The 13,939-nt window shown below is 46.5% G+C and overlaps 1 protein-coding gene across 3 annotated transcripts in view; it reads left to right on the plus strand.

Moving 5' to 3' along the window:
• Positions 1-13,939, plus strand: part of foxp1b (forkhead box P1b) — a 79,549-nt gene that overhangs the window by 20,304 nt on the left and 45,306 nt on the right. For all 3 annotated transcript variants that reach the window (XM_018734074.2, XM_018734075.2, XM_018734077.2), the window contains exon 2: positions 7,991-8,113. In XM_018734074.2, coding sequence (XP_018589590.1) covers positions 7,991-8,113 — 123 coding nt within the window. The remainder of the gene's footprint in view (positions 1-7,990; positions 8,114-13,939) is intronic.

A 13,939-nucleotide genomic window follows, 5' to 3' on the forward strand; every position in this document is an offset into this window, starting at 1 on the left:
CAAACTCCACACAGACTGAGCGGGGTTCGAACCCATGTCTTCTCGCACTACCAAGGCACTGCGAAACACCAGCACCTCTCATTGTCCCACTGTGCCGCCCGTTATTTGCTTATAAACTGAGTTACCGGAACATTTGCAACTTTGGTGTTGCGACCACGTCGCTCGTGACTGTGTGCAAAGCAAACAGCAGGAAGTGCAGTGGTTGTAGCTGCTGCCGTTGGACAGAGGTGTCTCAGGTTCATGTCCTCCCTCAGGCTGCAGTGCCTTTGATCGAGGTACAGTAAAAATCACCCTGATGTACAAATGGGTGTAAATTAGCCTGAGGAGTTTAATGTTGTAAGTCGCTCTAGAGAAAAGTTTAAGATAAATGAATGAAAATGTAAAGAGCAGAAATTGAGACGATTCTGTTGGACCGTTAGGCATCGCATACCGGTGTCGTGAGCGGCCCTTGAAAAACGGAAACGCGAGCGTGGGGCCCGTTGTCCTATCGCTGACGTTCGTCGTATGAAACGATGCGTTTCCACGGAAACTTGGCGTTTACGGACCCGAGCCGCGAGATGCGGTCAGAGCCGGGCAACCGCAGATAGACGGATGTCTTCGGTGCCTCTCGACTCCGGCGCGGTGCAGGTCCGGCCCTCGGTCGCCGAATGGGTTCGAGAAGTTGCACAACTGCAGTAAAACAGGGCTAATGAAGGCACAGCATATTAAAAGCTAGATTTCACACTCAATAATTATGTCCGGATTATTCTATTCACACCGGGTCTGAGAGGCACGTTTGCCCAGCACTTCCTTCACGACTACCTGATGCAACATCTCTGAGAAGAATGCAATAACACAAAACAGTGTGTGTGTGTTTTTTTTTTTTAGCAGTGTTAAAACCTGGTGCGGATGGCGTAGCCGTGCCGTTTTCTGCGCGTTTCATCGACTCTGTGGAAATTACGGATTACGGAAGAACGTCGGTATCCCTAGACGTTTAGTTCCGCGGAGGAGGGGAGACGTTTTTCTTCTTCCTGTTTTTGTACCCACCCACCCCCTTCGTGTTCTTCTTTGTTTCTTTCTTTCTTTCTTTCTTTTTTCTCCTTTTTGTCATCCAAATGAGGGCGAAGCAGCGACTTCTCCCCATCCGATTTCCCTCGGTGTGACCTCCCGTCTCGTGGCTCCATTCATCGACGGTATCCGGGCAGAATGCGGATGTGGGGAGAGAAAGGCTCGGCCGCTTGTTGATAGACTTCCGCAGTCAAGTGGATTAAATCGGCATCACGCTAGTGGAGCTGATTATGCCAGTATGAAAATGCAGTATCTTAATGGTACATATTTTCATGAGGCGGCCCAGTTGCCTTTCACTCTGCAGCTAATATGTCTATTCTTATGAGTCATTTACTTCTTTAATTACCTTTAGCAGCAGATGCACAATGGTGTATTAATGTGAATGATTTTTACTGCCACTTTATCATACAATGGCGCTGAAGTTGAAAGGCGTAATTGACGTGGAAGAGCGCCTTGCGAGGGAAACAATATTTAGTTGACAGCTTCCCTTGTACTCCGGGATGGTGTTTATGAGTTTACACCGCACTAAAGCCGTAATAAACACAATTTTCATTCCATAACCCTGGGCTGGTGGTCCCAAAAAAGTCCCTTTGTGGAGAACGGGATTGTTCATGTGTCGAATCTCAATATGGAGTTTGCACGCTCGCACTTTGTGTGTTGTGTTGTGTGTGTGTGTGTGTGTGTGTGTGTGTGTGAGAGAGAGAGAGAGAAACCTTCCCTGAAGATGGGCCGAGGTTGCCAAGGAGAGGGCGCTCGGAACGCGGCGCGAGCAAAGGACCCCGGGCCCGCGTAGCGGCGCCGACCCCAGGGTCGCCGCTCGGACCGGGGTACCAGGCACCCGGGAGCGCCAGACCCCCTCTCAGGGCGACTTTGTTTATTCTTCCCCATCGCCTGGCTGCCTCACCCCCCTCCGCCAGCCCCCCACCTCCGCCCTCCATCATCAGTCTCGCTTCAGCGACTCCACTTCCATCCACGCTCATGTTTAATAACTTCACTTTGCTGTTTTCCTTTTCTCCGCTCTCCCCCCCCAACACGAAAACATTTGTCAAGGCACGGTAGTACCTGTTATTGGGGGAACAAACAAAATGAGATTTTTATTGAAGTCAGCTTGCATCTTATATAATTGCATGCTGAGTTTTATATTGTTTAAACATGGCAATTTGGAATGTTTAGTGTTGTCATAAATATTAATAGATTTGCTGAAAAGTGCTGCAAAGGAACAGGGATATGATGGTTTGAAGTGGGTATAAAACACTGATTTATTTATGTATTCTACATGAATTAGTTTGGAAATCTAAACACCAGTGAGAGGGCGGTTTCCAGAGGCCCTGTAATGCAGGGGCTTTGAACATGGGTGCCTGTTTTCCATGTGGAGAGCCTTTTTGGAAATGGCGTTAATTATATACTTAATAGTGGAAATTTACCGCCCTGCTGTTTTGCATTGCAGATAAATGTCCACAATGCAATTAATATATAAATAGGTGCGATGCCTACTGCTTGTGCGAGCGGCTCGGGCGCGATGAAGGATTTTCTCGAACGATATATGGCTTTCAATTAAAATGCCTCTCGTCCAAAGTGAATTCCATTACTGTATGTGAGCGCTCTCCACCCGGCCCGCTCCGCTCCGCTCCGCTCCCATCCCATCCGCTCCCATCCCATCTCATCTTCCCGGCGGCCCCGGTTGCTCTGCGCGGAGCCGCAGCGCCTCGAACGCCGGCGGGGCCACGCGGACGCGGCGCGCGGCGTCTTAGGGCGGCGCCCGCAATTTGGGAAAATGGAAGCCGCGGCGCAGCTACCGTTGCGCGAGCAATTGGCGGGAGAGAATTATTGCGCGTTTGAAGCGGCGACGGGCGAAGCCGGGGAGATGAGCCTGTTTACGGGGTGTCGGAGACACAATGGACGCCTTGTTTAAAAATGAAATGTCTGTGGGGTAGAATGTCTGGGATAAATGTCAGGTGAGTTAAGATGTGTGCTCACTCGGAAAGTCAGACAGATAACCTTGACATTTAGGACAACGCCACGTAGCGGAGGGGGGGGGGGGATTTGTGCAGCGAAAGACTACATTAAGAGCTACGCTATTAGCAGTGTTTTCGCTGGATGCTTGGGAGCGCTGGTCTCCTGTCCATTAAAGTCCAGCCACTGTGTAAATACCCCGGCGCGGTGGCCGCAGGGATCCGGTTACACCTGCGCGCACATCTTCGAGCAATTAGGGCAATTTGTTTGAAGGCACTTTGTATTCGAGGTCTTCCGCGGCATTCAGGGTTGAGGACACTAGCGGCCGGTGCTGGGGGCGGGGGATGAAGAGGCGCTGCGCCCGCTTTCCTACAGCTTTCCCACAGCTTTCCCAGAGCTTTCCCGCGCTCCCGGTGGGTGGAGCTCGCGCTGCCGCCCGTTTCTCATTCCCGCCTTTTCCTCACTGACGACGAAACGGGAGAAAACTGTTTTTTTTTTTTTTTTTTTTTTTTTCCTCCCCTCCTTTGTACACTCATTTGTGTATTTACTGTTCACTTTGCTGGGCTCAAGGATCCTAACATGTCCTAATGTATTATTTATGTCCCAATTCGGAGAAATTAGTCATCTTGCGTTGTGCTCCGTGTGGAGAAGCGCCGGTGAAATCGCCCGTCTTTGAGCAGTCGGTATGTAGAAATTACATGAAAATGTGTGTATCATGCAAGACTAATTTTTTAACTCAGTTACACCAACCAAGTAAACGCCTTGTTAAAGGACATTTAGTACTTTGTCATTACCCTCTGAAAAGGCCCAGAACAAGAGTGTTGGGGCTAGTAGTAATTTTTTTTTTTTTTTTTTTTTTTTTCCTCTCCCCACCCCCGCAAGGAATCTGTGGGCAAATATTATTATTTATTATATAAATGAAAATAGGAGACAGTTGGTTTAATGAGTCAAACCATCAGCATGGAGGAAGTGTTGCTGTTGCGCATAATGTCATAAGCATTGTGTGTTGTTGTTGTTGTTGTTGTTGTTGTTTGACTGGAGCGCTGAAGAAGCTGAACTAAATTTCAGAATCCTGCAGGGCATCTGTAAGAAAATACACCTGAAAGCTTCATCCAGTGTGTGATCATTGCCTTTGTATAATTCACAAGAGCCGTGTGAGGAAATCTGAACGCTCAGAGAAAATGACCTTATCGTTTCCTTCTAATATGACATATCAATGAAATTAATATGTTCAGTGTATTTTAATAGCAGCTTTTTCTTTATTTTAAATACAGCAACGTCCATACCGCTGTACATTTTTGGTTGCATTCTGAAAGAAAGGGCGTGGTAAACGGTTCAAAAGGCGTTGTGAAGCGAGATGCTTTTGTGATATTCTGAGGAAGTGTGTTTTTCTTTCTCTATAACCCCATCAGTGTGTATTATAGCGATTTGCATCAGTGTTGCCTATAGCAAGGCATACTTCTGTTCCTTTGTAACCCAGTCATCTGTTACTATTATCCGTCTTTGAACTGTTTTTGTATCTGATCAGTTCCACCTAATATGTCTCTTGATTTGCGCTATTGTAGTGCTCAGACAACATGCTGTTCTCCCCGTCTCCCGAACCCTCAGATGCCATGGCCTGTCATCCGCCGGCAGTTTATCGCCGCGTCTGGATCTGCTTTTTTCCACTCGCACGTCGATCAAGGCCCGGCACCTTTTGAATGCAAGATCAAAAGGAGACGAGTTCCAGGGGAAGAAGGGAGAGGAGCGGGGGGCCCCGCGTGGGGAAGGAGAAGGAGGAGCGGGCGCTGAGCAAACAGCCCAGCGACACCGTACAATGGGGTATTCTAGCAGAGCGCTGGCGCTCCGGGATGACGGGCAGCATCTAATGCCTTGTTAAACAAATCGCCTGGGCTGCCCCTGGCTGGCTTCACCTCTGAGCAGACAGCAGGCAGACAGACAGAGTTGCCATTGTGGGGGGTTGGGGGGGGACAGACACAGACAGAGAAACTCCAGTGCATGGTTTGTCTAAATTGGTACAGTCATAATTTAATGAAGACAAAACAATTGTTTATATGTCCACCTCTGCCTGTATATAATGGGACAGCTGCTCGTGTAGTGGTTAGAGCTGCTGCTGTGGACTCAAAGCTCATGGGTTCAAATCCCACCTCCAGGTATAGTATCCATGAGCAAGGTACTTACCTTAAAATTGGTCCAGTAAAAATTACCCAGCTGTGCAAATGGGTAAATAATTGTAGGTAGATTAATATTGTAAGCTGCTTTGGCGAAAGGCCTCCGATAAGCAAATAAATGCGATATTATATATACACACACACACACACACACACCTCTTCCCAGTGATGCGAGTGCTTCTTACATGATGACAGGTGCCCAATAGAGGACCCGCTATATATATGTGTGTGTGTGTGTACGCGCATTGCAGCCTCACTGCTGTATGCCTGTCATCAGGTAACTGCCACCTTCATTACAGCCTCACAGAGACTTTATGTCCTCAGCTCAGTCTTGTCTGCTCCAGATGCCTTTTCTTTCTCCACCCTCTACTGTCATAGCTGATTTGTGCTGAGCACTTGTAATAGCATATTTAGCATTAATTAAAAGGAACGCTTTGCTGCCGTTCCGAATGGGCGGGAAGCGTCGCTGCGTGTGGCTGTGTGGAGGGGTCAGTGCTGGTAGAGAGGTGTGCTCCTCGCTGTTGATTACAAGAAGGGTACGCTTACAATTCCCGTACATTTACATTCCCAGAAGTGTCTCATCACATCTCATTTCCTGTGGACTCAAATATCCTCGTCCTGATCTTCGAGCCCTGTGCTCACCGTGGCAGATGCATTGCAGACGCGCTCCGTGTACACGGTGGCCAGGTGACCAGCCTCACATGATGGTCATTTGTTTGCTTTAGGGCTTCCAGTAATCGTGAAGGAGTGGTTCAGACCTCCTACTTCCATCTGAATCATCGGAGAGAGAGAGAGAGGAAAAAAAAGTCTTTGCTCTATTTTTCTCAATTAAACGTTTTTTTCAAAACCGCTTTTGAAATCTTCTCCTCGTTCTGGGTTCAACCTCGTACATCCAAATAGAAGGCTGAGGTGTTTGCGTTCCGTCATAGCTGACAGGAAGGTTTCATCAGGTTATAGTAAGTGTGAAATGCAAACTTTTCGTATGTGTGTAAATTGGGGCTATAAATAGGCTGTGTTTTTGTTGCGCGTGTTGCATTTTTACGTTTGACTGCTCATTTGTGTGGGAGTGAAAGTCATACTGTCCAGCAGGGAGAAGCCACATGAAGCAGTTCCTTTGCGGGCATGTGCGACGGGGACTGTCCCTTGGCGGAAGCCCTTTTCAATACGGCTGCCCAGCTCTCGTGCTTACGCAGGTCGCCGGGACCTGAAAATACATGCGTGTGCGTTCTTTGGAAAATAAAGAATGATAACATTTTCACCAATAACTGCGACTGTCTCAGCATAGTAAAATAATTTTTAATGTACGTTACTAAGTTCTGTAACAGCTGCTGGTATGTAATGAACGAAAAGGTGTGGGTATATATGACTATAGTTATATATACATGGTTGTATGTATGCACACTTGGTGTGTGTGTGTCTGTGTGTACACCTCTTCTGTGTAGAGGTAGTTATTAGTATAATAGTTTTTTTCATTAAACAATTATTGTTGGTTATCTCTTGGGGGAATTAAGCCTGTTCTGCCAAGTCCCCAAGCTGTTTGACTTTGTCTTCATCATTTTTTTCCAACAGAGAACACTGCAGTCCCTTGTGTGTGTGTGTGTGTGAGAGAGAGAGAGAGCAAGAGAGAGGAAAAAGAAGGTGGAAGGGAACACCAGTAGAGTGGCCCCTCTATACCTCGTAGTCATATTCTTGCCCCATGATGTCATGCAGCAACCCCTCAGAGTGGGGAGGTCAACGCACACACAGAGTGCCGAGCGCAGCTGTGTATTCCGGCAATAGTGCTGTCTGTGCAGGCCTTGTCCACAGTGGCCACAGAGTCTCTTTATAAAGGTTTTACAAGACTGCACGTCTTTCTTTCCTTCCCTCACACACACACACACACTCTGTAGCTCTGTCTCCATATGTCTTTGTCCCTGTTTACCTCTCCACCCTCAGCACACAGCTTTTATGTTCATTTGGGGGCACATAAGAGTCCCTTTCGACTCCTGCCGTTCACTGACAGCGCAGAACGCAGTGAGAGCGTTTGGATGAACCTCACACTGTTTGTTTAATTGTGGGAGTGATGGTTGGAGGAACATGGAAAGAATGAGTGAAGTTATTTACTCAGATGTTTTACTGGTGTAGGTGTGAGGCTCGCCGCTCTCTGTGGGAACAGTTGGTTGCTTTTCTTGGTATCAGTGTCGTTTTCATGACCGCGGTATTTTTTTTTCCCCCTCCAGCTCCCTGACTTTGTTTGTTCTGGATGGCATGTTTGATTATTTATCGTAAGGGAAGAGGGAGTTGCTGAAGCAATAAACATGTGACTTCGCTCTGTTTTGTTTTCCACTGAGAAAGGCCCCGTCCTTTAACAGATATTTGGATCGGCAGTAAACCTTTTATTTGCTTTCTGCTGGCGGGGGCGGGGTGGGGTGGGGTGGGGGGGACCAATGTCACAGGGAAAATTAAGATCAAAATGCTGCTAATAGTAGCTCAGCAGCTTCTTGAAGTTTACCGTCGACGCGGACGAGTCAGACGAAAATGTTTTTAAAAAGGTTTCTTGGTTTGTTTGATTTGCCATCTTATTATTGTTCTCTGTGTTTCTAAGAGGAAACTATGTAAATTTGTTTGAAGGAAGTGAAGATGGAAAAATGGTCTGTTAGGCACACTTTGTTTTGTTATCTCTCAGCAGCCAAGCACACATTGTCGTTCGGGTTACATCTGTTGTGTTAGGAGACAACGAGAGCGGTCCCTGGGGAAGGAGTTGAGCCCTGCACACGATAAAATGTGTTCTTTTTTTTATTGTTTTTTTCCTTCTGATGGTTTTTATGTGTTTCTCGTAGGCTCTACAAGTTGCCAGACAGATACTTCATCAGCAGCAGCAGCAGCAACAACAGCAGCAGCAGCAGCCGCCAAGCGGCGTCCTCAAGTCCCCCAAGGCCAGCGAGAAGGCGCCCATCTCACAGGTAGACCCCCCAGCCCCTGCCCCCCATGTTTGGCAAAAAAAACTATATTAATCCTGCGCAGTTGCTTTGGAAGTTGAAAGAGTGCTTTGTTTTCTGCCTTTATGCCATTTCATGCGGAAATGACATGAGGAGGAAGCAGAGAAAACTGGTGCAGAGCTTGTGTGCTGGAAACCAACGTGAGGAGCTGGATTAGGATTTGTGCAGAAACCAAGCCGTTCGTGCACATGCGGTGAGAAGGCGGCTGGCTTGTCGGCGCAAACCGATTACAGCCAATTCCTGCGTTCAAGGCCTCGTCCTTTTCTGCCGTTGACCGTGGGTTGTGTCGCAGGTTGAGCTTGTTTAGGCTGCCGCGACTTACCGAGCCTCTCTGTTCCCGGACCACTCTTTCCCAGAGAAGCAGGGGAAGCCGTTGGGGTCCACGGCTGCGCCTTTGTCAAAGCCTCCTCCTCGCCTTGACTCAGGGGGGTGGGGGGGGTGTGGGGAGCTGAGCAGCTCAATTCTGACCAGCAGCGGGCGATGGAGAGCACTTGTCAGCACGGCGGGATAAGCGGTGCTTGGCTCGCGCTCCGCTGCGAGGTGCTACCACTTATTCTCTTTTACTATTGCTCTTTGCTTCAGAAGTAGCAGCTTTCTCCGCAATAAATTATATTAACGTTAATTTGGTGTCGAGCTAATTCTCGGCAGATGCAAGCTGCTGCATCTTTGTTGGAGAACGGTGCCTTGTTTGTTGCAGTGTGAAATCGTGGATGACTTGGGGGCATATTTGGTAATTAATACCGCAGCCCGTTATGTATGTGCGTATATATAATATTTAATACCCTCTTTCCCATAGGGGGCCATTTTTAATGAGCTATTGTAGCAGCTAGGTCTAATGTCAGGTACTGAAAGGGCCTCTTTGTTGTGCAGATGTCTAAGGAATAGCTCCAGAGGATGAAATATGACTGCGCTGACCTTTCAGTTGTGTGCGTATTTGTCAGGATTCAAATAAGTTGAAAGGATCAAACCAAACAGTTTCCCCGAATCGGGCTGGGAATTGTGCAGCAGAGGTCAACAGCGGAGGCCTCGCTGCAGATTCCACCGTACGGCCAGCTGTTGGTACATAGCGCGGTACTAGACAGTCTCCCGCAGACAAAGGCAAAATTAAAATTCTAATGTATTAATGTATACAGAGAGCTCGGCCGAGCTGTCACTCAGCTGCTGCGAGGAAAAGCGAGGCCCTCTCTCCAAGCGCCGGCTCAGTAAAGCGTCCAAATAAACTGGAAATCGTCCCCTTTCTAATATTACACAAAATTAGCTCTGCCTGGCTGCTGCTTTTAAATTACGAGCCTAATGTCGGGGCTTTGTCGTCTGTTATTATTAATACCGTTAATTTTCTAACCGATGGTATGAATGATGTGCCGCGGACATATATCGCAGGTTTTTGCGAGCATATTCAGAGCGTGTCTGTAAATCAGGGTACAATGCATTTATTGTCCACTTGCGGTCTTCTATTTGGTGTTGCAGCCACTTTATTCAGATGCTCAAGGGTAGCAATTTCTGAAACACTAGAACATAATGAGCCGGAGCCGCTGCCGCTAGACGTCTTTCCAAGGACGGGATCCTGCTTAAAGTACGGGCGAAGAGAGGGCCCGAGGCGAGGCACTGAGCTTGGCGTACGCCGCTCGGTGCGCAGAGGTCACTGTAAGGTAGAGTGACAGCACTTACTGTGCGCGTCAGGGGTGTGGATGCACGACTCGGCTAGAAATGAGAAGTGCTCCCAAAAAGGGACAGCTGGTAGCGTAGTGGTTAGAGCTACTGCCTTTGGATCTAAAGGTTACAGGTTTGACCTCCAGCTGTAGTACCCTTGAGCAAGGTACTTATCCTGAATTGCTCCAGTAAAAAATTACCCAGTTGTATAAATGGGTAAATAATTGTAGATAGATTAACATTGTAAGTTGCTTCAGAGAAAACCATCAGCTACGTGTAAAAGTGGACTGACCACAACAACTTTGACACTGTGGAAAGAAATCATTACTGAAGCAAAATAATTGGAGCAGGAGGGATTTTTTTCCCCCTTTCTTCACAAGGAGAAAAAAAGACCATTGCGAGTGTGAAAAATCCATCAATCTGAAAATCCTGACTTTGAGTCAGCCTTAAATTGCGCTTTGGTTTTTTTTCTTCTTGCCGCCAACTGGGCGGTTTTAGTGGTCAGCATTGCACAAGCAAACTTTCATTTACAGCACCGTGTGTTTTTTGCTCGAGGCATTTAATTTGACTAAATATACGAACAGCTGCGCGCAGGCCTGGAGGACCAAAACATACTTGACTGGTCAAAAGCAAGTAAATTACTGACAGAGTGACACGTGTAATTAAAACGGTCCATACCACTTTACCTCACAGTTCACACCTACAGTGGTGAAAACGTGGAGAGAGAGAGACTCCCACCTCGCTAATTACCGTTATCACTGAAATGGTAGGGTTTGAGTCATTAGTTCCATGTGCATTTAATTAGAGGCAGGCTGAAATTGGATTTAACTTATTACTTTTTCATGGATCACTTTCTTGTCATCACTTCAAATTGGATTGCAGCCCCAGGTAACTAATTATGCCAGCCACAGGATCAGGAGTGGCGAAATAGGTAATTAGGAACAACACTGTTGGACCCTTGCTGATAGTCCACTTGCACCACAGAGGGGGGAAGAAAAAAAAATTAGTCTCGTTTGTTGCGATGCCGAGATGCCGGAGCCGTTAACTATGCCACGCGGCAAGGGATCATGGGAAGGACGGCACCTCCTATAGTGGATTATGTGACGTGCAGCTGGGCTGAAGATGTTATGTCAACATGGTTCCACTGTCATCAGCGTAAAGCCAAGATTAGGCTTGTTAAAAATCTGGATCTTTGCCTTTTGTGGGGCTGTATCTTCGCTCACTTTCGCTGCCGACTTCCTGCTCGGCAAATGTTTACCTGTTGTTTGATTTCATCGAAGCAAGTGTATAATATAAATTGCTCCCGTTGCTCGAAAAATGTTAAAAGTAGAAACGACTCTTGGTGTGTCTGCGGTGAGCCGGCGTCTCGGTGATTAGCATTTGCGTTATGAAGAACTCATTAAAAGATGCATTTGTGTGGTTTCATTACTTCCTCCATTTGCTGGGATCATCCTTTGGCCTCTTTTATATTTAAATGAAAGGAAAATGGTTCACACAAGACGGGTCACCTTGTATTCAACCTCTGACAAATGTTACTCTTTGGTAGAATCTCCAGCCAAGCAATGCTTGTTCATCTGTTTAGACGAGTAAGGAATTAAAATGCTATTAAAAAAAAAAAAAGTGACACAAAGATTTTTCTCATTGTAACATATTTTATTCCTTGGAAAGGAATTTCTCTGGCCCTGCTCTTTCCCTCTCCGCCGCGCTCTTGCACACACGTCCCATCATGCTCTCTCACAGAGGGTATTTACAGGTCAAATTCTAATATCAGCTCAGTTTTACACACTGATAGCCTCATAAGCTTCAAGTGTAATTTTTCCCTCCTTTTTTTCTTTTCTCAATCTGTTCGCGCTCTTCTTTTTGCCTAGCCCTCCGTGGAGTGTGGTGGGGCCGGATTGAGGCAGATTCTCTGTGACGGGGGGGGGGGGGAATCAGTGGTTTTCCCAACTACTGTTTGTGCTGTAGACCCATGGCATCACTCTGACACACAAACGCGCACACGCGCACACACACACGCCCGGACTGACTGCTGAGCCCCAATCTGTATCTCATTAGAGTGAGACCCCTGGGGGCCATCCAGCTTTGGTAGGCCCGCCGTCCGGCCCCTGCCACTGGGGTGACGACAAACCCCCCCGCTCGTTCGCAAACTGGCGGATGGGTGCAGGGGCGATAGAGGCGGCCCGCTTTGCTGCTGCTGGATGTACAGCCTGAGAAGCGCACTGTGCCAAAATTAGCTGTAAATAAAAACAGGACCAAAGAGGTTGTTGCGTTGCACCATGCTTTGGCCTTCACTCATACAGGCAGCTGGAATGCCTGCTGAACTCCAGCCAAATGTGACACTGATTTCCACTGAAATATTATAACGCTAAAGCGAACAGCTAATGAGAAGAGAGGTTGTTGTACTCACTGGACACGGGTTAAATTAATCTTCTGTTTTAAATTATCTGGACTTATAGGTACCCAAAAAGTATATGTGTTGGGGGGGGGGGGATGAGAGAGTGTTGAGTTAAATCTGTCAGAAGGCCTGGACGATGGTGTGACATTGAATTCTTATTTCATACGTCTTTGTTGCTCCACCATGAGATCATGTGCCAAGAATGATCAACATATCACCAATAGCGGATGCTTGTGTTACTGAGGCCCAGGATTCTTTTTCTGCAGTTTGTTTTCCTTGTCATATTGTAAAAATGTATTATGTGTACTGTATATATTGGAAACAGGTTTTGATCATTCTGTCGAAATGAAGTCATCTCTCCACTTTCCAGACAGTCGGTTTCGGCCTGTGAGTAACTCTTAGACATCAGATGGCTGTCATATTAACTTCTATCATACGGCTTAAAGGCCATGTGCTGTATTTTTCTTTCTTTCTTTCTTTCTTTTTTTTTTTTTGTAGTGGGGGTGGTTCTTTTTATTTGAGTCCTTGTATTTACATTTTAGCCTTTTTTTTTTTCCCTCTCTCTTTTTTGAATCCCCTTGTGCCGATGCACCCCACAGTGTGGTATCTGTACATCAAGGCCTGCCACAGTATCGCAGTGTCATCTGTGTGCTTTTCAGGGTGATTCATGTGCCCTTTGGGATGTACATAAGCCATAGATCACGCAGTAAAACACCCAGCAGCGAGGGTCTTTGTGGTCTTACATGAGTTTTTACACAACGGAGGCGCGGACCATGTTGCCGGTCGGCTGCTGCACTTCACACCTCGGGGTTTCAACACATCCCGCCAGCCAAGCAGCTCAACTCTGAAGGTACTGCTGCTTCAAAAACTGGGCAAAGTGAGAGAAAGGTGCTTTTGCTGCTTGTTTCTCTGACATCCACAGTCCAGAAATTTTGGTTTCAACCTCCGTGCTCTGGCCGAAAAAAAGAAAACACAGTGGTGTGTTTTTAAATTAAACATTTGTTGCATTAGAGGTTCTCTGGGACATCTCTGATGGTTGTTTGTCAGCGAGCCGTTTGAAGGTATGTGTCCAAGCGGGGCCTGAGACAGCACAGCGATGACAGTGCACCGGTGGTGTGATGCTGTATTGGGAAATGTAAACACTCCAGCCAGTGATAAATTTTAAATGACGGGATGCCATAAAACGGTGAGTGTTACTGATGCACTCAGGTGCCTGTAAAGGACTTATTGTTAACCACACTTGTACATTATAACTCTTTATTTATTTATGGTTTGATTATAGATCAGACCTCACGTATTCAACTGCGGGATTTCTATTTCTGACTTTTTCTCATCGCTATCTTGAGAGGAAACAGTTTTTTTTTGTTTTTTTTTTTTTTTTTTTTGTAGGAAAAACTGCCAATCTGGTTTAATTTCTTAGCATTATTCGTTATTTACTTCTGGTGTCTCTCAACTTTAGTCGTTTACGTTCTCAAATATTTTGAATGTTTTTGAGCAGCTTTTCTAAATATAGCATTTGTAGACTCGCATGGAAACTTGAAAAATAAAATTTCCCCACCCCTTTATTTGATATGAGATAAAAAGAGAGTAAAAATGGCATTGGCTTAAGCGACTCAATATGAAAATAGTATCCTGTTTTGACTTGCTGTCAAACCACAGCAGACACAACACAATGCAAAAACACCACATTTAGAACTTGGTGGCATATTAACAAAGCAAACATTTGGAAAAATGAGATGCTGCTC

The sequence above is a fragment of the Scleropages formosus genome, chromosome 22 (genome assembly GCF_900964775.1).
Source record: "Scleropages formosus chromosome 22, fSclFor1.1, whole genome shotgun sequence".
NCBI classification, from domain to species: Eukaryota; Metazoa; Chordata; class Actinopteri; order Osteoglossiformes; family Osteoglossidae; genus Scleropages; species Scleropages formosus.